Raw genomic sequence first — 25,291 nt, 5'->3', positions numbered from 1 at the left:
TGGTGGCCTCTACAGTGGCGGACCAAGGGGGTGCCTGTGTGAGTGACGCGCCGCTGCCGGAGCTCTGTCGACCCTCGCGTCCTCCCCTCAGTCGGCGGGGCTGGTTCGAGCGGTCACCTCGGTGCTGTCCAGCAGCCTGTGGAGCCGCACGGGGAGCGGGGAGGCTGCGGTGGCTCCGGGCGGCGCGCGCGGGATGGAGCGGGGCCCTCGAGCCAGTGGGGAAGGGGCTGCGGCGGCGCGAATAGCGGGCTGCAGGTGCAGGGGGGTGGGGCTGCTGTGGGGAGAGGGGCGTCCCTTCCCTTCCCTTGCCTTTCTGTGCCCGCCTTGGTCGCGGAGGGGGGATGGCTTCTCTAGTAGGGCTCTCTGGGCGAAAAGAGGTGTACCCCACCTTCGCTCTCCGCCCCACCATTCTTCTCTCGGCTCCTCATGCCCCCGGCCGTCTCCGTTCCTCCCTAGCTCGCCCTTGAAAGCCGCAGGCCCTCCTGGGCCGGCCCTAGGCTGCGGGCTCCCAGCGCTGGGGCGGCCACGCTGCGGCAGCACTGGCCCGCGCCCGAGCACGTGGCTGGTCCCGGATGTCGCCCCAAGGAATGACTGGAGGGGTGCATGGGTGACCTTGGGCTGGCAGCCCTTCTCTTGCTCGGCGCCCGGGCGGGCCCTGGTCTCACTGCTGAAAGGACAGAGCTGTCTCCGATTGGGTTACGAGTTGCGGGCATTTAAATGAGGATTTCTGTAAACGGTACATTTGAACTCCGGTACAACCCGATCTTTCTGGCTAGGCTCTGCTTGTTGGCCTTGTGTGTCGATTTTGTTTGCCCAAGGCAGAGTGCGACTCAATTCCGCAGGTGTTCACGTTAAGAATTTTGCTAGCAGTTCTTGCTACAGGATGGGAACCGATAGAATTAAGACTTATTTGTAAAAGATATTTGGAAGTTAGCTGTATGGTCTAAAGTCTGTACTGTATTGATAAACACCGTAGAGGCCGGGTGTGTCACTGTCTGTTGGACAGTTCTTTAAGCGTAGGAAAATAGTATTTTGTGAGTTAGCTCTTTTCGGTTAACATGTTACCTCTGCGCATTGTAGTGACCTTGGGTACTTCACTTATCCAGGGGACTTGTTTTTTGCTTTTTGCTTTTTTTTTTTTTTTTTTTGTAATAAGGTTAAAGTAGAAACTAACTGTGCTATTACAGAAGTATTTGGCTCCTTGGTGGCTTTATTTGAGCTTATATATGAGTTTGGAATACTAGATGCTTGATGTAGTTGTCTCTGAGCTGGAGAATCTGACCTCATTGACAAAGGCATTTAAGCTGATTTCCAGAAATTACCTACTGTGAAAACTAAATTTAGGTGCCCTTTTTGGCACCAGGGACCGTTTTCATGGAAGGTAATTTTTCCACTGACGGGGGCGGGGAAGGATGGTTTTGGGATGATTCAAGTGCATTACATTTATTATGCACTTCATTTCTATTATTACATTGTAATATATCATAAAATAATTATACAACTCACTGTAGGTTGGGGACCCCTGTTCTAAAGTACTTGTAGGCCCTGCTGGGTTTTTTTCTCGGTTTTAGATTGTAAGATGCTTCACAAGAAAATAGAGTTTAAAAATTTGTCGTTGATATCAGAAGGTTATATATAGCATAGGACCCTTTAAGTTTTCTTCCACGGGATATTCTTTCCAAGTAAAGGTGGCTGTGAACCTAGCCTGTGTTGAAGATTATTGGAGACAGAGAAGAGCAGTATGGCTGACTTTGCCCTAAGGCGAGGCATTTATTTGCCTCTGATAGTGTACTTACCTGTACTGGAGCAAGGTTCCCAACTAAACCTGAATCAGACAACAATGAGAGTACTTTAAAATAACCGTCTTCGTCTTCGGGCTTTTGGAACTCTTCTGTGTAGGTGCCTTCTGTCTGAGCCCCGATGAACACTACAAAAATGGACTGCAGTGACTTCAAGTGGTCCTGACCTTAAAGATGGGCAGTTTCATTTTAGAAAGCTGTATGGGAATGAAGATTCTGCTTGTTTTCTTTGATTTCTTCCCCTGCCCTTTCATTTTAGGTCCATAAGGTTAGACTCTTAAAGCTAAGGGAGATTCTGACCGTCTCTTGTCAAGTCATTCTGGGTATATACAAATATGAGTTCTGAGGACTCTGCAGAAGTTTTGTGGGTTCATGTAATCTTTTCTTTTTCACCTGGCAGGTGCATAGTTGTCTAGGGAAATAGTTTGCATAATACCTACAGCCAGTTAGCTTTAGATCTTGAAGCTCTATGAGATAAACCTTATCAAGTTTTTCACTTCTTAAAAAATTTCCCTACTGCTCAAGCTTTGCCCAATGGCTTCAGGACTTCAGGATAAACCAGAATAGTGGCAGGGATGGGAAAAGATTCCAGGTCCAAGGTTTTTATTTTATGTTTGTTTGTTTTGAGACTGTGTCTAGCTGTCTCTGGGGCTGGAGTGCCTTGGCATGATCATGGCTCCGCCTGGGCTCAAGTGATCCTCCCACCTCAGCTTCCCAAGTAACTAGGACTACAGGCATGTGCCACCATGCCTGGCTAATTAAAAAATTTTTTTTTTTTTTTTTTTTTTTTTGTGGAAACAGGGTTTCACTATGTTGCCCAGGCTGGTCTTGAACTCCTGGGGCTCAAGTGATCCTTCCTCCTTGGCCTCCTAAAGTGCTGGGATTTGTAGGCATGATCCACTGCACCAGGCCTCTTCTATAATATTTATCTTAAGAGTTGTTTGGCTTTTAGTTGGGGTAAATATTTTAACAGAACAACACGTTTATAGACAGGCTGGTATTATAACTGGTATGAAAAGTTTCTCCCATGCTTTTAGAGCGCATAAATTAGAGTGATTGCAGTTAGAAGAAAATTTATTAAGGGGCTCTTTTAAATAAAAAGCTTCTTTACTGTGTGTGAGGTCATTTTGGAAAAAATGACTCACATTTCAGAAGTAATTTTTATGGCTGTCATAGAGCTATTGTGGTTCACATGGATGTGGAGTTAAATGAGGTTAAAATGGAAATTGCCTAGGTCATAATTTTTTTCTCTGATTTGACTTATGTTATAGTCTAAATTTGGGTCTGGGGGTTGACATATGAATAAGATGTTTTCTTAGTAAAAAGCATACTTAGATTTTAGTTAGACATAATCATTATTGCATGTTCTATTAATATCTACCTGTTTCTGCAAACTTGCACTCAATCACATTTAGATACTTTATTTAGATCTTTATTTAAATGTATTATCACTTTAGCCTTAAAATTAATATTTTTTTTTTTTTTTTGAGACAGAGTCTTAATCTTGTTGCCCTGTCTAGGAGTGCTGTGGCATCATCATAGCTCACTGCAACTTCAAACTCCTGGGCTCAAGTGATCCTCCTGCCTCAGCCTCCTGAGTAGCTGGGACTATAGGCGTGCATAGCGCCTGGCTAATTTTTTCTATTTTTAGTAAAGGCGGGGTCTCCCTCTTGCTCAGGCTGTTCTTAAACTCCTGAGCTCAAGCAATCCTCCCTCCTAGGCCTCCCAGAGTGCTAGGATAACAGGAATGAGCCACCTTGCCTGGCCAAAAATTAATTTAAAACTAGAAAATTTGAGGAATGGCTGGTTCAGATGAGTGTTACACTTGAAAGCTGTTTTTTCCTAGAAAAGGGTGATTAAAATTGGTTCAGGGTGGGGCCTTTTAGTTCTGGCTCTAGCGATTGGGTTTGTCCTGTTCTGGTGCAGGGATAGTGATAAACACTTTTTACCAGAAGGGGCAAGAGATTGTGCTTCCAAGAATGTAATCTATTGCATATTGACTGTGGCCATTAAAGCTTTGGGATTTATTTTTATTATTTATTTTTGAGACAGAGTTTCTGTCTTTCATAGCTGTCCCCATTGCTACCTCACCTCACCTCAATTCAGGATCCAGTCAAGGATCACACTACATTTAGTTGTCATGTAAACTAAATATTTTGGTTCAAGATCTTTTCTAGAAAGGTGATAATATATTTAACAGTAAATTTGGTATATAATAATCAATTAATCTAGCCTGGTAATGAAAAAAACCCTAGAAATCTGATATAGTGGTATCTTTCATAATTAATTCTCTATTCTAATGCTAGGTTCTTCTGTGTGGCAGTTCAGAATGATGGATCAAGCCAGATCAGCATTGTCTAACTTGGTAAGATATTTTCAGTTGTATTTCTGTGACTACAAGAATGTGAAATGTACAAGCATGACTTTCACCCAGTAAAAATAAAGTAATACCCAAAGCTATCACCAGGTATTCATTTATATTTGAACTGTTAGTCTTGAGGCATAACAGATCTTACAGAGGGAGGGTATATTTAGATTGGGTAGGGTTAATTATGGAAAATATTTTAAGCAGTTTCAGGGTAGTTTGGGTGTAATGAAGGGGGACAGCCAAGAAGATAAGATGAACTAAATAAAGCACTGATCAAAATATCTAGTAGGAGACATACAAAACAGAAATGCTGAGTGAGGTGAAGACCGGTGTGTAATCCAGCCCTCATCTGCGATTAACCGAACAGGGCACGGGGAAGAATGTTGGTTTGAAAGGGGAGCTTCTTTTCCCCAAAGAATGTATAGCAAGTCATAGTAATGGCCCAGTATGGTACCTGACAAAACTTTTTGCAAATATTCTTTTCTTGTCCTTCATAATGCTTTCTTTTCTTTCTTTTTCTTTCTCCTCAAAAATCTCAGTTTGGTGGAGAACCATTGTCATACACCCGATTTAGTCTGGCTCGTCAAGTAGATGGTGATAGCAGTCATGTGGAGATGAAACTAGCTGCAGATGAAGAAGAAAATGCTGACAATAACATGAAGCCTGATGTCAGAAAACCAAAAAGGTTTAATGGAAATATCTGTGCAATCATTGCTGTAATCCTCTTTTTCTTCATTGGTAAGCATGACTATTCAAAACTTAAATGTTCCTTATAAACTCTGGGAAGCCTGTTATTTCAGCTCAGCAGATATTTTATACCTTTTTAAGTGCCACTAGGAATACAATCATGACTAAGGTTCTATACCTGCCATTGAATTTAGTTGGTGGAAGAAGAGAGACACATGAATCATTTCAATATAATATACAAATATTATGCTAGAAATATGCACAAGATCTTTGTAGCATAGCAGCTCAGTCTAAAGGCTGGGCGCGGTGGCTCACGCCTGTAATCCTAGCACTCTGGGAGGCCGAGGCGGGTGGATTGCTTGAGGTCAGGAGTTTGAGACCAGCCTGAGCAAGAGTGAGACCCTATCTCTACTAAAAATAGAAAGAAATTATCTGGCCAACTAAAAATATATATAGAAAAAAATTAGCCGGGCATGGTGGCGCATGCCTGTAGTCCCAGCTACTCGGGAGGCTGAGGCAGAAGGATTGCTTGAGCCCAGGAGTTTGAGGTTGCTGTGAGCTAGACTGACACCATGGCACTCACTCTAGCCCGGGCAACAGAGCGAGACTGTCTCAAAAAAAAAAAAAAGAAGCTCAGTCTAAGATTTCAAGGAGGGCTTCTGGAGAGAAAAGTTCCCTATGCTTTGGACAAGTACCTGTTTGGAATAAAGTTATTATATAATTTTTTGGATTAAATGGCTTAAAATGTACAAAATTGGGATGCATTATTTACTGTCAGACTACTTAGAATTTGGTTAAAACCAGTATTTTGGGCTGGCTGCAGTGTGGCTCATACCTGTAATCTCAGCACTTTGGGTGACTGAGGTGGGTAGGACACTTGAGGCCAGGAGTTCAAGACCTGCGTGGTCAACATAGCGAGACACCCCTTCTCTACAAAAATTTTAAAAATTATCCAGATGTGGCTGCACGCTTGTGTAGTCTCCGCTGCTCAGGAGGCTGAGGCAAGAGGATTGCTTGAGCCCAGGAGTTGGAGGTTGCAGTGAGCTATGATTATGCACCTGCACTCCAGCCTAGGGTACAGAGTGAGTCCCTGTCTTGGGGGGAAAAAAGAAAACAGTATTTTCAAGGCTTAGCTGAAAATATCAATCCCTGCAGGATAGATTATAAATGAAATTCTGTGAGTTCAGCTTTGAAACCTTTTGTCTTTAGGATTTATGATTGGCTACTTGGGCTATTGTAAAGGTGTAGAACCAAAAGATGAGTGTGAGAGACTCGCAGGAACAGAGTCTCCAGAGATGGAGGAGCCGGAAGAGGACTTCCCTAGAATACCTTCTCGCTTATATTGGGCAGACCTCAAAACAAAATTGTCAGAGAAACTGGATACCACAGAGTTCACCAGCACCATCAAGTAAGCTTGAGCAACTTCACAAGTTCAACCTCAATATCTAAACAAATACTTACTGATTATTAGGTATAGTGAAACAGAACAAGGTTGATGGTCTTGAGGAAAGGCTTTTTAGAGTAGGGAGGGGAGATTTCTATGTTTAGCTAAAGGGGGCGGGGTCGGTAAAGAATTGAAACTGTGCTAGTGGGGAAAAAGGGAAGAACTGGGGATTCTCCTTTTCCTTCTTATTTATTTATTTATTTTTTTAAGAGGACTGAGACAGCCAGGAGTCGAACCTAGATCCATAGTCAGACGCATTACCCAATTGCATCACTGGCTCTCCCTTTCCTTAAAAAAAAAAAAAAAAGAAAAAATTCACAGGTCCTTGATGTTTTAGCCATCTGGTTCTTTGTAGCTTATTGCTTGCTGTCAGACTTTCTTCTGCTCTGATTTTCAAACTTAACCTTTTATAATGTCATGCTGGGCTCTGCTCTGGTCCACAACAGCGTCAGTAACCTTCATCTTCTACATCACGACTAACTTGACTTCCTGACTTGATGTATCTCTAGTATTCCTTGGATTTCTTTTTTGTTTGTTTGTTTTCTTATCAAATCTTCGGGGAAGAGTATTCTTTGATTTCTGTGGATTTTCGGCCATTAACCCGTACTCCAAGAAATGTCCTTAGGTTTCTGTCCTTAGATTTTTAATATCTTCCATAGACACATGTTTCTGTGTAAAGAACAAATTCATCTTTTCCCTTTTACCAGCTTCTTACCATTGCAATGGGACTATAATTCTTAGTTTTTCTTTCTTCTTCTCTTCCTTCCTCTCCCTCCCTCCTTCCTCCTTCCTTCCTTTTCTTCTTTCCTCCTTCCTTTCTTCCTCCTCCCGTTCCTTCTTGCATTACACGGAAACTTCCTTATTTAACTCTTTAAATTCCTTCATAAAGAAAGCCCTTTATCCAATGTATCTGCCAAAAAAAGAAAGGGGGAATCTTGGGCGTTTTTACTTAATCTAGTGAATAGTTTTGTGTATACTATATGATAGGCATTATAGATAAAATGAGAGTATAATACACATACGCACACACACAAAATCAAAGACCTATATATGCTTAGTCCATTTAGAAAGAGCCATGGGAGATCAGAACAAGGATCGGTTTTCAGGGTTCAGAATGCTTAAAAGTAGGTAAAAATTGAAGCTGTACATCTTCACTTCACCAACAGTAGTACCATCTTTCATTTTGCTTATAGTGCATCTCCTGGAACCTACTTACTTCCCCTAAAACTACACTAAACAGATACATAGTGTTAGGATGGGGTGCATGGAAGAGTGCTTTATGGTGGATAAAGAGGTTTTAACAAGTCTGAAGTTACTTAAGATTTTGGGAATAATTTTTTTTCTAAGTTTTTCTCTATCTGGTCAATCCTGAAGTTTTGGGTCACAGTTCATTTATCTTAACTATTGAGGGATAATATTGAGTTATGCTATTGAAATAATTTGCTAGATCCTTCAGTTAAATATTTATTTTAAATTAAACTTAAGTTCATTTAAAAAGAGATTTTTTTCCTCCAGGCTGCTGAATGAAAATTCGTATGTCCCTCGTGAGGCTGGATCTCAAAAAGATGAAAATCTTGCATTTTATGTTGAAGATCAATTTAATGAATTTAAACTTAGCAAAGTCTGGCGTGATGAACATTTCATTAAGATTCAGGTCAAAGGCAGGTATGTTGAAAGATGGTAAACTTATATTTTATAGAAGTAGCTACTTTCAGATGTGCTAAATTTAGTAAAGACTTTCAAAATAATAATCAAGGTTAAGATTTAGAGCTAAATTTCCTCAAGCCAAATAATGTAAGTCTAATGCTAAGTGTATTAAAGCTACTTAATTTTTTTCCTAAGAATGGCCTTAGTTTATTTTAACTTCATCTTTTTTAGCAGTGCTCAAAACTCTGTGACTGTAACGGATCTGAACGGCACCTTGGTATTGACGGTGAACAATCCTGAGGGTTATGTGGCATATAGTAAGGCTACAACAGTTACTGTAAGTAAGACAAAACAGTGCATCTCTTCCCTGTTAAATAGGGAACTAAAAAACTCATTATCTTTGCTGTTCTTAGGAATTATCATGTGAATTTACTTGTAAAATGGAACCGATCATGAGATATTTTTGTTGTCAACTCTCCAGTGCCACAATCAAAATAAAATGCAAAGTCCTCGTGTTGGTTTGCAAGGCCCTAAACAACTTACCTCCTTCATTCACTCTGCTCTGCCCACTCTGACTTTCTCGCTGTTCTTCAGACACTCAAACTCAAGTATACTCCCACCTTAAGGCCTTTATAAAACTTGTTCTTCCCTCTGCCTGAACCAGTCACCCCCTAAATATCAACATGGCTTGTTTCCTTACATTGTGCAAGTCTCTTCTCCAGCATTACCTCATTGGGAGAGTTTCTTTAATTATTTTATCAAAAATATCTTCCCTGTAATCACTTTCCCCTCATCCTACTTTATTTTCCTTTATAGTACTTAATAGCACCTGACATTATCTATTCCTTTGTTTCTGCTAGAATGTGAGCTACGTAAAAAGCCAGGGATTCGTTTCCTTTCTGCCATGTCTCAGAGATTTGGACAGTGCCTGACATATGGTAGTATTTGCTAAATGAACACATTTATCAGATTCCCCCTTATGTGTAAACAGATCTCAATATCCATCTTGGCTGGTGTTTAAGGTTTAAAACCATATATTTGTATGTCAGGTATATCTTCTGGGTACCTTCTGAACCAGATGAAGTTTTATAGTTATTCTCTGCCTTCCTGATTACTTGTGCTGTATCACTTTCCCTGGCTACCTAGAAGCCAGGAGTTGGAGATGAGTAGACTATTCCATTAAAGAACATTGAAGGGTTATAGTTCCCCTGCAAGCTTTCTATATGCAGCTACTTGGTCGTTAATGTCAGTTTATAATTGTTCATCTGAACTCTAACATATTAGAGTTTAGGAACCTTATGACATCTAAAAATGTAAAAGTTGATTTATATGAGTCATTTTATTGCAATAGGTCATTAAATATGAAATGTTCAATTTCAAATCAAAAGTGTAGTTTATTATATCTCAAAACAAGAAGCAGTACAATTAATCAAAGTATGCACCTAAACTATCCACATGGTTTTGCCTTCTTAACGATAGCTTGTTTATGCCAGTAGCAAAGAAGCCTGGAGAGCAAGTGGGGATAAAATCGCGAAAGGCGTTTTCCACAGCTTGTTGAGATTGAATATTTTTCCTTGAAAGAAGTGGTCCAAAGCCTGGAAGAAGTGGTAGTCAGTTGGTGCAAGGTCTGGTGAATATGGTGGATGACAGTTTCCAAGTTCAGCTTCTATAATTTGAGCAGCATTGTTTTTTGCGACATGTGATCTTGCAAGAGGATTGGCCTGTCTCTATTGACCAATCGCGGCTGCTTAATCACAAGCATCCTCATCATTTCATCCAATTGGCTGCAGTACACATCTGCTGTAATTGATGGACCAGGTTTCATGAAGCCGTAGTGGATAATACCAGCGCTGGACCACCAAATAGACACCATTTTTTTTTTTGATGAATATTCAGTTTTGGCACTTCATCTTTATCCAGCCATTGTGCTGAATGCTTGTGATTGTCAAAAAGAATTCATTTTTCATCACATGTAACAATATGATGTAGAAATGGTTCGCCTATATGTCGTGACAGCAAAAAGCCAATTTCCAGATGATTTCTCTTCTGATGCTCGTTTAATTCATGCAGAACCCATCTATCCAGCTTCTTTACCTTGCCCATTTGTTTCAAATGGTCCAATATTGTTGGAATAGTAACATCAAACCTTGCTGCTAATTCATGCATAGGTTGAGATGGATTCGCTTCCACTACAGCTTTTAGCTCATCATTGTCCACCTTTGTCTCAGGTTGCGCAGGTGGCTCATTTTCAAGATTAAAATCACTAGAACAGAACTTCTCAAACCATCTCTGCCATACTGTGTGTTCATTAGCTGCTTCCTTCCCAAACGCTTCATTGATCTTTCAAGCTGTCTGCATTGCATTGGTTCTATGACGGAACTTATATTCAAAAGTAACACGAATTTTTGACTTATTCATGGTTTCACAAAAATTGCTCTTTAAAAAATTTGAAAGATAATCACAAGCCAAACCATGCATTTGAAAGAATGAGGGTGTACCTTCACAAAAATAAAATAAGTGTCAAAGTGAAATGTTAGAGATGTCAACTGTCAAACTTAGTACTTAAGGAAATCAGACATTTCATACTTAATAACCTAAATAATGGTGTTTAGCAAGTTTTGGACAGTTTTATTATCAGACCTTTCAGTTAGAACCTATTCCTATGTATGTCCTCAATTGTCTGGGGTTTGGGCATGGAAACTTCATGTGATTGATGCTGCCATGACTGGCCCTACACATGCCTCTGTTTAACAAATCTTGTTGCCCTTTTTCTTTCCCAGAAATGTCTGAAGCAATGTAAAATACCCTTTAGATGAAAGACAGCATGGGATAATGAGACACATGAATATAGGAGGCCTAAAATCTTGAATTCACTCTATTAACTCTGACCTACAGTTCTAAAGTTTTGCAGTTGATCTTAGCCAAAAGACCGAGGAGCAACGAAAGTTCTAAAGTTTTGACTTCAGAATTCTCATATGTTTTAGGCCTTGGCCCCCTTTTTTCCCTTCTCTTGGTTTCCTCTCAGGTTTGATCTGTAATACTCTTCTGCCTTAGATTCTGGAGTTGTTCTGGTAACCGTAATGCTTATTAAATCTCATGTCTTTGTTCTAGGGTAAACTGATCCATGCTAATTTTGGCACTAAAAAAGACTTTAAGGATTTAAACTCTCCTGTGAATGGATCTTTAGTGATTGTTAGAGCAGGGAAAATCACATTTGCAGAAAAGGTGGGTATAGGAAGTACATTGGTGTCTTATTCTTCAGTTAAATGATATTTCTTGTTAATTTTGTTACATTTTGAAAACTGTCAGTCTTAAACTCTCATACCTGATAATACAATTTATTGACATCCTCAACAAATAAGTTCCACTTACCTAAAGTGACAGGTAACATCAAAACTATGACATATCCACTTGTACTATTTTGCAGCCATTGTCTTTCAGTGAAAATGAAGTAATAAGAAATGCTTAAATTAAAGTAGTTTAAATTGTGTCTGTGTAACCCAATTTTACATATATATGCAGTATTCACTTATAAATGTGTTTTATAAAAAGGAAAATTAAAAGCCAAACCTGTACAAGAGACTACACTGGAACATATCAAAAACATAGTCATTTGGATGAGTGTTCATTATTTTTCTTGTCCATACTCTCCTTAATTAAAGAGTTAGTTTTAAGGGAAATATCCATTTTCTAAATGTTTAATCTGTTTGAAACATTTGAGATTATTAGTCTAGTCCTCTGTAACCATTGTCCTTTAGCATAAAGTCAAGTGTGTATTCTTCTCATTTTGTATGATCAGATCTTCATTTTCTGAGCTTTCTGTTTTTCTTTAGGTGGCAAATGCTGAAAGCTTAAATGCAATTGGTGTCTTGATATACATGGACCAGACTAAATTTCCCATTGTTGATGCAGATGTTCCATTCTTTGGACATGTGAGTTTCATTTCTTGAGTAAATGATTTTTTGAGTTCTCCAAATTGTTACTGGATTCATCTATATTAGTAGAAATAGAACTGTGCCTTCATTAAATACACTTTTTCTTGGAGAGTTTTAACATTTAGTATAATTAGGATTACATTAACTTTGAGGGCTTATAATTGTTACTAAAAGTACTTTATCAGTAGTGGCTTGAATTGAGAATTTGGTGTATCCATATAAAAACAAGAGTCACATAGAGTTCCTCAGACTTTTGGGACCCGAACCTGCTCAACAAAGCTTGGGCTATATAGCCTTACACAACATCTGAATCTTATAGGGAACTTTTTGAGTAAGTGCCTGATAGAGCTAATTACCTTTTTGTTTTACTAGGCTCATCTGGGAACAGGTGATCCTTACACCCCTGGATTCCCTTCATTCAATCACACTCAGTTTCCACCATCTCAGTCATCAGGATTGCCTAACATACCTGTCCAAACAATTTCCAGAGCATATGCAGAAAAGCTGTTTGAGTAAGTTCTTATTTGAAAACTGTCTTGCAGGGTGAGATTTTATGATTAGGGAAGAATGATAATACGTTGATTTAATGAAATGTTAAAACAATTGGCACATTTGGGAATTTGAGGGATGGTTATCTGTTAACTTGGTATAGATAACAATGAAAAATTTTCTCCATAGAGTGATATTAATGATGGATATTTGGTTTATAAACTGAGAACTCCTTATACAATTTACCCAGTGAATTCTTTGTGTGATATTCCTGGCATCGCTGCTGCTTCAGCACTTCTTGTGATGAAGCAGTTGTTGCCTATGGCAGCCCATTCAGTTATTGGAGAAAATCTGTTAGAATTCATGTTGAACTGAAATCTTTTCAGCTATAACACTCATTTGTTCTGGGTTTTCTTTTTAGCAACATACAATGATTCCAGTTGCCTTGTCTAAAAAGTGAATATCCTCACTTCTCATGACAGTTTCCAGATGCTTTATAGCCATGATTAGTTCTTCTGGATATCTTTCCTAGTGTATTAGTATCACACTTTAAAAGTAGAACCCAGTTTGATTAGAGTACACATCAATTTTTATCTTGATGTGGACATATTTCCCACTTTGCATTATTGTAGCATGGAGATCTAGTTTCAGACTCTATGCAAGTATTTATTGCTGTGTGACACAGAACAAGTTATGCTAAACCCTCTGATCCTGTTTCTTCAACTCAAAGAGTCGTTGATCTCAGATGAAGAGCATTTACATATAAAGGTTTCATGAAATACTATTAATAATGCTCAGAGGCATTTGCAATAGGTGATTCTTATTGACTCATACCAAACTTAAAATCAGGTAATTACACCCATCATCTGCAAGTCTTTCCCAAACTGTCACACCAGCCCCCTATCTTATCCTTGAGTACTTCTTGTGGTAGTACTGTATGGTAGGAGGTAATAATTTGACTATATTCATGTGAGTAAGTTCCTTTGGAGCAGGCATTGTTGGATAACACATGACATGAAGAATTAGATAGGGGAAGATATCTAACTACCAGTAGCACAGGAATTTTTTTTTTATAACTGAGATAAGAGTGTATATTACCCTTGTTAGTGGAGAGGGTTGGGAGACATGAAAATACATTAATGAACTTTCATATATAAGATCTTCATTGTGAGTCCATTTTGGTATGTATTTCAAATGTTAACTATAGCTGCATATCTGGTAGAAGGGCATTCATTGGATGAGGATAGGTAGAGAAATTTTTAAAAAATTCTTTAAACTGTGAAGTAATTCATGGTTTTCAAATGACTGCCTATAAGTCAAAGTAAGACACAAATGGGGTGACTACTGGGGAGTAAATTTTATGTTTTTGTTTGTCTTTTTAACCTAGAACTTCATTGGACAGAAAATAGGACTGATTTTGTAAACTGGTGGAAATAAAAAATAATGCAGAACTCTGCCTGTTTTCTGCTTCTAGATATATGGAAGGAGATTGTCCTTCTGTTTGGAACACAGACTCTTCTTGTAAGCTGCGATCCTCGCAAAATAAGAATGTGAAGCTCACTGTGAACAATATGCTGAAAGAGACAAGAATTCTTAACATCTTTGGAGTTATTAAAGGCTTTGTAGAGCCGGGTAAAGACCTTTGTTTTTGTTCTGTTTTTCTCTTTTCCTTGCTATTCTTAAGGATGTGGCTAGAGAAGGAGGAAGTGTAGGAACTCTGGCTTGGCTTGATTTTGTGAAATGCTAAATCTTGTCTGTCCTAAATTGAACTGCTTAAATGTCAGCTTTATTGGGAGGTTATAAGGCCCTAGAAAACTGACTTGTTAAAAACTGACCTTTATGACTGGAAAATCTATTTTAAGTTATTGACTGCTAGACAAGCAGTAAGCAAATTTCTTAAGGGGACTGATAATAGACATTTTGTGGGCTATACAGGCTCTGCAACTATTCAACTCTGCTATTCTAACCTGAAAACAGACATAAACAATACATAGTGAATGGGCATGCAAGGTATGGTTTGCCAATCCCTGATTAGACTATTTTAAATGCAGTCAAGCAGTCATATCATTTAATAATAAAACCCTTTGGACTTTAAGTTGCTTATTAAGCAGTTAGTGAGCTCAAATGAGTAAGTAGTCAGTGAGTAAATTTAATTGACAGCATAGAAAAAACAGCAATACTAATAAAGGAAAAAAATTAATATTGTCATGTGAATTTTTAATTCCTGGAGTCCTTAAAAAGATCTCTGAAGTAAGGCTCTTTTATCCTTAATACATATACAACATTTTATCCTTTTACTAACCTACTTATTCTAGAAAAAGTTTGAAAGCTGATTGTGTAAGTTATCTTTTTTTTTCTTTCTTTTTCTTTTTTTTTTTTTTTTAAAGATCGCTATATTATAGTAGGGGCCCAGAGGGATGCCTGGGGTCCTGGAGCTGCAAAGTCCAGTGTAGGAACAACTCTCCTGTTGAAACTTGCCCAGATATTTTCAGATATGGTCTTAAAAGGTAGAGTACAAGTTGCTTATTTATGTGCTACATATAGTTCTAGATGTTATCATATACTTTGCTCACTGTTGCTGTCTTACAGTTCTCTTAGGCTAGACTCTTAGTTCTTAAATACAAGGCAGATAGTCCTTTGTTGTAATTACCTTTTGACTTTGAAATAGCTTTCCATGAAGTGTCTTTGCTGCACTAGAAATCATCAATTTCTTTGAGACACTGGAAAGTGTTATATTGAACCTCAGTTCTTAGTTTGATATATCCAGAATGATACAGCAAATCTAACATAGTCCCTGAGGTGTGTATTTGAAAGCAGTGGTATACCTCTATACTAATGTTCTAAGGCCTAACAACTATTATAATTTTGTTGTTTACTTTCAAGTCTTTCTCTCATGGTACTTGCTACTTGTCTGCACCCACCTCTACACACATGCAAACCCACATCATGTTCTTGAAACTTTGGGGTCAAAGAGTAAGTTGCAGTGCTTACATTTTATACAGAGTACATTAATGGGGAAAAATACATACCCAGGAACGTGGGTGGGGCGGAGGGCAGTGGTACATGTAGCTCCAAAAGGAGCTGTCACAAACTTAATTTCTCTGGAAACTTCCTATAACTTTAATTTGTGAATGTTTATTCTGTTACGTAATTGTTTTAAATAATTCAGTGTTTTAAGTAACTTACCTCTAAGCAGATTGTTCTCAAGGAAGATACATATCATGCTTATACTGTGATTTCAAATATTTATTGGTTCTGAAGTTAGGGACTCAAAGAATGGACTTGTAAAAGGGTGACTCCCCATAAGCTAGTCCCCCTACTAAGTACTTGAAATCTTACTTGCAGTTCATCTCTTATCTTGTTCTTTGGAGATTACTTTAAAGATTTATTCCTATTCCTTTATTCTTTCACCTGGGGTTTCAAAAGGAAAGGAAATATTTTTGGATCTGCTATGTTGAATTAGATGCTATTCTGATTCATCTTAAGTCAGCTGCCTGCCTATAACCTTTCCCAGGGTAAAGCTAACTTTTTGTTCTGTTTCAGATGGGTTTAAACCCAGCAGAAGCATTGTCTTTGCCAGTTGGAGCGCTGGAGACTTTGGAGCTGTTGGTGCTACTGAATGGCTAGAGGTATTATTTATGTATCATCAGTTCCCAGAGTGGGCACCTGAACTTGTATTGGTTTAAACAGAAACCATGCTTTTTTTTTTTTTTTTTTTTGAGACAGGGTCTGGCTCTGTTGACCAGGTTGGAGTGCAGTGGTGTGATCATAGCTCACTGTAATCCCAAACTCATGGGCTCAAGCGATCCTCTCGCCTCAGTCTCCCAAAGTGCTGGGATTATAGGCATGAGCCACCATGCCCAGTTTTGCCTTTGCATATTTAGTCTCAATAGAATCCAGGTTTCAAAATGCATCCCTTTTAATAACTACTCTCTGATAAATAAATAAACAAATTAATGCATATTAATACATTATTATTTTTTCTTCTAGGGATACCTTTCCTCCTTGCATTTAAAAGCTTTCACTTACATTAATTTGGACAAAGCTGTACTTGGTAAGTATCCTTTTCGTTAGCTGTTTATGAATTTAGGCAAACTACTTAAAAACCAGTGGAAAAAAGCTTTATAAAGCAGAACTTGCTATTGTTTTTTTACAGTTTACATTGGTCATAACCAGATCAAAAGATTCCTAGCTTTCTCTTGAATAGTCCATCAGGTTACAGAATGGATGCAGATTGCCTTGTCTGGAGCAGTGGTTTCTAAAAGAGTTTGCATGTTATTTAAAGTGCACATGTAGCTGACAGATGAACTGAGAATAGCAAAACGTCTTAAATTGGGAAGAAAAAGGAAAGTGTGACAATTGAACTAAGTGTTCATTAGGTTAGTCATTTCCCTGTTTTACCTCTGCAGCAGAATGTACTGAGTAAAGTAATCTTACTCTTGCTAGCAGATGACTGCCTTAACCTGACTAAACAAAAAAGCTTAAAAAAAGAAAAAAGAAAAAATCAACTAATGTTGATAATGGGGAGGCTATGCATGTGTTGGGGCAGAGGATAGGATATATGGGTTACCACTGTACCTTCCTCTTAATTTTGCTATGAACCTAAAATTGCCTAAAAGTCACTAAGATTAAAGTATGAAAACTTGAGGAATAAGAGCCTCAATTGAGTCGAGTTAGAGTTTGCAAAGTTACTAAAGTACTTGACTCTTAAATTACGCTTGTCTACTTTATTAATGGGTTAATTGTTGTACAGGGCAAATGATCTAGGTTACTGTCTTCCTATTTGTCAAGTACTTTTAGTTGTAGAAATAGCAATGTGAAAATTACTTGACTGGAGATGGGACATTAAAATAATTTCTTTGCAGGTACCAAAAACTTCAAGGTTTCTGCCAGCCCACTGTTGTATACTCTTATTGAGAAAACGATGAAAGATGTGAGTGTATACCTAATTACAAAAAAATATGTAACTTAATTTTTTGTTGAATTTACATAAGATGAAAAACATTGATATTTAAACCATTATCAGTAAGCAGTAGCAGGAATTTAGAATAAATTCTATAGCAGCATTATTTAAGTCATACTCTTCGCTTTTTGGTCCCTAACCTGTTGAACCATGTGAAGTGAGGGAGGTGGTATATAAAGGGCTCCAATTTCAAAGAATGTAGTCTATTTAGGAAAATACAGCAAAATGCCATGAGGCCTGAGCTGTAGTGTAGGTACCTATAAGGGGATTGTATATGAGTCAAAATGTTAAGGAAGATCTAAGGGAACTTGAACTACACCTAAGACTTAAATAAGAAGGCCAGATGAAACATTCATTAAGCAAAACAGACATGTGAATGATCATAGTTTTGAATGAGGGAGGAACCTGTGAAATAGAGTATTTGCCTAATGGGATTAGAGGCTATATATTGGACTGATTAAAGTTGGAGAAGAACAAAGGTCAAATAGCTCTTGGCTTTGATCCCATGAGGTACTAGGAATTATTATAGGATCTCAGACAAGAGAGTAATGTGTTTGCCAGTTAGGCTGACAGCATAAAATGTGCTAGAAAGAAGAAACCAAAAACAGATAGGCATATCATGAAGGTTAGAGAGGGCTTTTAAAATTGTGGTTAAGACACCTTTAAAATGTCATTAAGAAGGAAGACATTTTTCTCACCATAACTATAGGAACTGATAGCATGAGCTTCATAGTAATAACTTAAGAAATTTAACTGTCTTAAAGAAATGTGTAGAAATTTAATGTTTTTATAAATGTTTGTAGAGAGAAACATGTTAGGGACTAGCCTGAATAGCAAAGTTCAGAAAGGTTAGTTTTAATGGTAAATTTCTTATTTTACAGGTGAAACATCCACTTACTGGGCTGCCTCTATATCAGGACAGCAACTGGATCAACAAAGTGTAAGTTTAGAAAGGTGAATGAACAAGCTAATAGAAAAGCAGGATTGCCCAGCAGCACCGACTGTGTTAGCTAGAGTTCTAAACCTAGCCTTGCAGTGAGCTTACCTATACCTACAGAGATTCAATTTAAGAATTTATTTGGGGGAAGCGGGGAGTTGCATGGTAGCACATTCTGGTCTTTAGAAAACTTTCTAAAGACACGTTCTCTTTCCTTGCAGTGAGAAACTCTCTTTTGACAATGCTGCTTTCCCTTTCCTTGCATATTCTGGAATCCCAGCAGTTTCCTTCTGTTTTTCTGAGGTAAGTCTGAACTCTAAAGTGTTGTATCTGTCAACCTAAATAGCAAACAGAGAGGCTCTCTAAAAGAAAATGATCTTTATTTAGGAATGGGGCATTGCAATGGAAATATGAGTGCCATAGTAAACTATGTGCATATTCAGGAAGATAAGGGAAAACAAAGGTTTTTAAATGAAAAATGAGGAATATTACATAATTGTTTTGAGATAATTATTCTTTGCTACTAAGGTCAATAACAAGGGGGACATCTGTCTGGAGTTGGACAGGCAGTTTCTGGACAGATGTCATCACAATCATGTTTCTTTGTGTAAGGTTGCAACAGCCATTGTGCGAAGTTGTGGTTTTTATGAAGTCTTTTGTGATAATTTTGTTATTAGGCATATTAAGTGTGAGAACTCTCTCTTCACACAAACTTCCCCAGCTCTATTTGTAAGGGTTTTGTTTTCTTTTTATTAAAGATACAGGGTCTCACTCTGTTATCCAGGCTGGAATGCAGTTGTGCAATCATAGCTTACTACAACCTTGAACTCCTGGGCTAAAGCAATCCTCCTGCCTTAGCCTCCTGAGTAGCTGGGACCACAGGCACTCACCACCATGTCTGGCTAATTTTTAAATTTTTTATGGGGACAGGGTCTCACTATGTTGGCCAGACTGGTCTCGAACTCCTGGCCATAGGTGATCTCCCACCTTAGCCTCTCAAAGTGCTAGGATTACAGGCATGAGCCAACACACCTGGCCAGGGTTTTTGTTTGTTTGTTTATTTAACACGAAGGACTCCATTCTGATTTTGACAACTTTCACATATCTTAGATCTTCTTATATCAACTCTGAGACCAAATTTCCTACAGCAGCAGTATGCATGATGTTGAAATAGCTGGTCCCAATGTCTATTTAGTTCATTAGGAAGAACTGGGTGTCAGGTCTTATGGTTGAAGGAATTTATGGATAATTTCTGTTGATCTTCAGAAGTAATGTTTTTGAAAAACTTCAAAATGTAGTTTGAAATTTCAAAACCTAGCAACTGCTGTGTATAACAGGTTCAGTAATTGAAAAACGTACAGTCTGAAAGTAATGAATTTAGGTCAAACCAAAGGATTATCAATGAGATTATCACCTAGGACAATGGTAGGGAAAGTAGAGTCAAGAAATAGTTGTCTAATAAAGGTAGAGCATCATTCTTGTTAGAAAGGTAACATGAATGGACTGAGTGCTCCGTGATTAGGAAGAAGGTAAGTTTTAGTCTAAGAGTAACACTTTATATTGAAAGTATATTTCATGCATGTTATCTTTTCCCATTAATATGGGCCAAGCTTCCCAGTGAGAAGACGAGGAATACAGCTTCAAGGAATTTTGTTAGAAATCTGTTCAGGCTATATGATGCGATAGAACAGGGATTCTGTACAACCTGGAAGAAAGTAGTCATTCTAGGTGTAGAGTAGATACTTCCTCTGAAAGTAGCAAGAATGATGTCTTCCTAAAATGGTAAATATGAGAAAAATTTAGCGTGGTAATATATTACAAGCAAGGGAAGAATTGCAGTTACTATTACCTTGAATGGTGAAGCCAGAATGTGAGGCTTCTGCTCTTATAACCCACGTGAGTACAATTGCCTACCTTTGTTTTCCAGGACACAGATTATCCTTATTTGGGCACAACCAAGGATACCTATAAGATACTAACTGAGAATGTTCCTCATTTGAACAAAATGGCACGAGTGGCAGCGGAAGTGGCTGGTCAGTTCATGATTAAACTTACCCATGATGTTGAATTGAACCTGGACTATGAGATGTATAACAACAAAATGCTTTCAGTTGTGAGGGAACTGAACCAATTCGGAGCAAGCATAAAGGTGAGCACTAATTAAAATTATCTTCTTATTGCTGAACTATCAAGCCTTTTGAAGTGTGATGTTTAGCTGTTCCCAAGGAAGGATATATATGATTGGTAGCCAAAGTATATTTTAAAGTGAACTGAGGTATAATGTTGCTTAGAATTTGTAGCTCATTTAAAAGAGAGTTAGGAGGCTGTGATAGATCACAGCAAATATTTCAGAATCTAGAGCTGTTAGGTTTTCTGTCATTCATTTATTCCAGGCAACGCATGAATAGGATACAAAGATCTCTGTGAGTTTGGGCTGTATGCCTTTTGGACATGACACGGAAGGAAAGAGAACACAGCAGTAGTTACAGTTGTGTTTAGTATTGATCCTGTATGTCTAGTATTCAAACATTCAGTTAAACTAAACTAATATTAGTAAGTGGTTTCCAGCTGGTTTTATGATAGTGGGAGTCGTTTAACAAATCTCTTAATTGAAGTAAATCACTAATAACTAAATCAACATCTTTCCTTGAAACGAGTTGTTAACTGTTCAGAAGATATTCTAGTTATTACCAGATGGAAATAACTAGAGTCTGAAGTACATTGAACCAAAATGTTTGAGGTTTTCCCCCATAGGGAAATTGAACTGGAAACAATATAGTTACATAGGATTATATACTTTTACTAATTAAATTATGTTAAATTTCTTGATGAGGATGGTTTTCTTAGGCTAAGAATGGATAATTGTAACTGTCTGCAGGGTTCAAATATGTGTGTATTACCATAGTTTATAGTGCTTGGAACCTCTTGTATAAGGTGCCAAAGTCTAGCTTTCTGAGTCTTGAGTTTATCTGTGAGTCATATCCTTTTATTAGAATCTCCTCTGTTGCCACACATAAATTAGAAAGGTATGTAAAACAACATGCTTAGAAATATAACTGCTAATAATAGTGAATTTAATGTGTTTCTGTTTCAGGAGATGGGCCTGAATCTACAGTGGCTGTATTCTGCTCGTGGAGACTTTTTCCGTGCTACTTCCAGACTAACAACAGATTTCCAGAATGCTGAGAAATCAGACAGATTTGTCCTGAGGGAAATCAATGATCGTATCATGAAAGTAAGTAAACTCTTAGAAAAAGGGGAACTAAAGTATGTTAAATTTTTAATTGGTAAATCTTACATTTCTACAAAGTGGATTCTAGGAGCCTAGACTCCCTTGCTGCTTTAAGAATTAAGCACAGATTTTTAACTCTTACCAAGATCTAAACCCAACGTATCTAAACTGAAAATAGAGACATTTGACATAGTAGTAATTTTTTTCAGCTTTAGAAATATTTTTTAGAAGAGATCATTAAAGATTTTTTGCTGTCATTTTCTATTTCTGTTGTCTAATTCAGGCCTTAATCTCATTATCCTAGTCTACCTGAAAGAAACAGAAGACTTATGAACCTTACATATATATATTGCAACCAAAATCTGAATATAATTATAGTTCACTTTTACAAAGGAATTGACAGTTTACTTTAGAATTTTAACCTTAAAAGATTGATAGTCTGGTTCTCAGCATTCTTAAATTCAGGGAATTTTAACATTTGAAGTGAGAACAACTGTTGGATTATGTATGACAAAAGTCATAGCACTGTGTAAGCTTGTCTTGTATATTTTGTTTTCATAGGTGGAATATAACTTCCTCTCGCCCTATGTATCTCCACAAGATTATCCTTTCCGACATATCTTCTGGGGCTCCGGCCCTCACACTCTGTCAGCTTTAATAGAGAACTTGAAGCTGCGTCAGGAAAATAAGGGTGCCTTTAATGAAACACTGTTAAGAAACCAGTTGGCTCTAGCTACTTGGACTATTCAGGGAGCTGCAAATGCCCTCTCTGGTGACATTTGGGACATTGATAATGAGTTTTAAATGTGATACCCATAACTTACATAAGAAGAGCAGGGCAGTCTGGTTTCTAGACTTGTGCTGGTTATGTTAAAATTTCAGTAGGGCTACAAAACCTAATGTTAAAACTCTACCCGATCATCTTGGTACTACTAGATGTCTTTAGGCAGCAGCTTTTAATACAGAGTAGGTACCTGCACTTCAAGTTAAAGTGAATAACCACTTAAAAAATGTTCATGATAGAATATTTTCTTTGATTATCTCTAGTATTTTAAGTGCTTTGTAATGGTAACTGCCTCTTTCCTGTTATAGTTTTGAAAACATCAGAACCTGTTATGTGAACTATTACTCTAAATCCTAAGTACATGAGCTGGTATCTTTTGTAGGAGGAAGAAGGTGGTATCTGCTGAAGGTTAAAAGTAGTGGCTTAGTGTGATCCTCCATCCTCATTTAATGCCAGATAGGAGATACCAGGTTGTAAGACCTTATGCTCCAAATGAGATATATTCCTTTCTATAAGGATTTAGCTGGTTTCTGCATTCCTGAATGAAACAGTTAACTTTCAGAAGAGGTGAGGTCTGAAATAGAGGTCCTTCTGCTGGATAAAATGAAGGTCAACTATTTATTGCAGGAGCAAGGCCTTAATGAATTAACCTCAATTTTATTTATGAAAAGAGGAGACCAGAAGCCAAAGACTTAGTATATCTTCTTTTCCTCTGTCCCCTCCCCCATAAGCCTTTGTTTAGTTTTTTGTTGTTTTTTCCAAAGTATTCTGAAAGAGAACCAGTTTCAGGTATTTAATTTCAGACTCAGTTTGTCAGACTTTAAAGAACACACTGCCAAATTTTGGCCAAAGTGTTATTCTTTTGGGAAAGCTATCATTTTGGCACTGAGATATTTATTGTTTATTTATCAGTGACAGAGTTCACTATAAATGGTGTTTTTTAAATAGAATATAATTATCGGAAGCAGTGCCTTCCATAATTATGACAGTTATACTGTCGTTTTTTTTTTAATAAAAGCAGCATCTGCTAATAAAACCCAACAGATACTGGAAGTTTTGCATTTATGGTCAACACTTGAGGGGTTTAGAAAACAGCCGCAGGCCAAATAAAATTATAAAGCTAAGTATTGGAGAAGAACTAAATTTAATTAGGGGTTGCTAATCAAGTTAGACTTCTATTTAGCTGACCAGATAAAAATGATAGTTCTCCTAAATGCATTGAATTGAGACCAAGTTATAAATAAATGTCACTTAAGGCTGCGGTGGTACTCATGCAAACTTTTATAGCTCAGTTTTCTAAGGTGCAACTTTAATTCCAGTTTTGCAAAATTTCCAGTACCTTTGTCAAAAACCTAACACATTATCGGGAGCAGTGTCTTCCATAATGTATAAAGAACAAGGTAGTTTTTGCCTACCACAGTGTCTACATCGGAGACAGTGATCTCCATATGTTACACTAAGGGTGTATGTAATTATCGGGAACAGTGTTTCCCATAATTTTCTTCTTGCAATGACATCTTCAAAGCTTGAAGATCGTTAGTATCTAACATGTATTCCCAACTTCCTGTAATTCTCTATCTTTTAGTTCTAGTTGCAGAAACATTTATGGTCATTAAACATTTGGTGAGTAAATTAAACCACTGTAAAATCAAATTACTTCCTTCAAGATTTTTTTTTTTTTTAAAGTTAATGTGGATGTTTTGTTATCATTGTGGTTTCTCCAGGTCTTTTGTTTAGCGGGACAGTAGCATACATTTATGATGTTTGCTGTTGACAGATGAATTTAACTTTATCCCCTTATTTCCATGTTATCTCCTATAAACTTAGTTCAGGCATGTTTTAATCCAGAATTGACCTTTTGGCTTAAAGCAGGGGGAACTTGTATAGGAGGCTTGGGGGGAGGGGGGAGTGAAGGGTGTGGGAAGGTGAACTTGCAAAAAAATCTTTGATCATGTCTGCCTGTCCATTAGTATGTGGTGGTTACAAGTTAAATGTAGATATGAACAAATAAATTTAAAGATACATGAGTTAAAGACTTTATTTTCTAGTCAGCCATCATTGTAAACCTGATAATCAGCTGTTTCTGTCATAGGGCAGTTCAAAACTGCCACCTAAGAAAAAGTCCATAGGGTCTTTTAAAGTTCTTAAATTCAGTATCACTTACCTAAGTTACAGTAGACCGTCCTAGACTATTGCAGCTTCACTGAATGGTTTCAGTACTCAGTCTCTTTACTTTGCAGTGTTTTATCTTGGACTGATACTTAGTGTAGCTAAGAGAGAAGGTCATAGCTGAGGATTTCTGGCTTGGGTTGGGTATCATGCGTACATACTTTTATGAAAGCTCAGTGACTTCAAGGTGTAATATGAATAGAGGACATACATTTTACAGCAGTAAATCTCTTCCCAAACCCCTTTTCTATGGTTAGGGTTGAGTTACTTCCAATCAAACAAGCCAGTAAGTGGTAACAGGTTTGATGTTCCTGAATAAAATGTGTGTCTGACTAGTGACAACCCGCTAGTGTTCAGAACTGTTCTGGTTAAAGGTATCATGTGCATTTTGAAGGTAAAGGATAAGATGTGTGAGCTCTGTCATGATTTTCTATCCTAGAACTTGCATGACCTTTACTGTGTTTACTCTTTGAATGTTCTTGAAATTTTAGACTTGGCCAACCTACTGCTTAGCTATAGCTCTGTAAACAGTGATAAGTCATAATTATAAACATGCTGGTACGTGCAACAATGTGAAGATTTCTTATCTGATTTAATAAAATGCTTGAACACTGAGCTGTCATTTTTAATAGAGTTTTTTTAAAGAGCAGTTTTAGGTCCGTGGCAAAATTGAGCAGGAAGTAGAGAGAATTCACATATATTCCCCGTCTCTGCCACTTCTACGTACTTCCCTATCAATATCCCACACCAGAGAGATACATTTATTACAACTGATGAACCCACATTGACACATTATCACCCAAAGTGTATAGTTTATGTGAGGGTTTTCTCTTAGTG

General features: G+C 37.7%; 1 protein-coding gene across 1 annotated transcript; it reads left to right on the top strand.

Moving 5' to 3' along the window:
• Positions 1 to 25,060, top strand: TFRC (transferrin receptor). Its single transcript, XM_069475168.1, has 19 exons — positions 1 to 38; positions 4,106 to 4,164; positions 4,707 to 4,905; positions 6,064 to 6,262; positions 7,814 to 7,963; positions 8,177 to 8,282; positions 11,057 to 11,170; positions 11,779 to 11,877; positions 12,253 to 12,392; positions 13,844 to 14,001; positions 14,757 to 14,876; positions 15,913 to 15,998; positions 16,360 to 16,423; positions 17,235 to 17,302; positions 18,214 to 18,272; positions 18,491 to 18,572; positions 20,197 to 20,418; positions 21,364 to 21,504; positions 22,063 to 25,060. Exons 2-19 carry the CDS (start codon positions 4,129 to 4,131, stop codon positions 22,303 to 22,305), a joined length of 2,286 nt encoding a protein of 761 aa, XP_069331269.1. The 5' UTR covers positions 1 to 38; positions 4,106 to 4,128; the 3' UTR covers positions 22,306 to 25,060.
• Positions 25,061 to 25,291: the final 231 nt, after the last annotated feature.

This window comes from Eulemur rufifrons, chromosome 7, assembly GCF_041146395.1.
Source record: "Eulemur rufifrons isolate Redbay chromosome 7, OSU_ERuf_1, whole genome shotgun sequence".
In the NCBI taxonomy this organism is placed as follows: Eukaryota; Metazoa; Chordata; class Mammalia; order Primates; family Lemuridae; genus Eulemur; species Eulemur rufifrons.
Note: the sequence above shows the minus strand (reverse complement) of the source record. Positions and strands in the feature narration are given on the sequence as shown.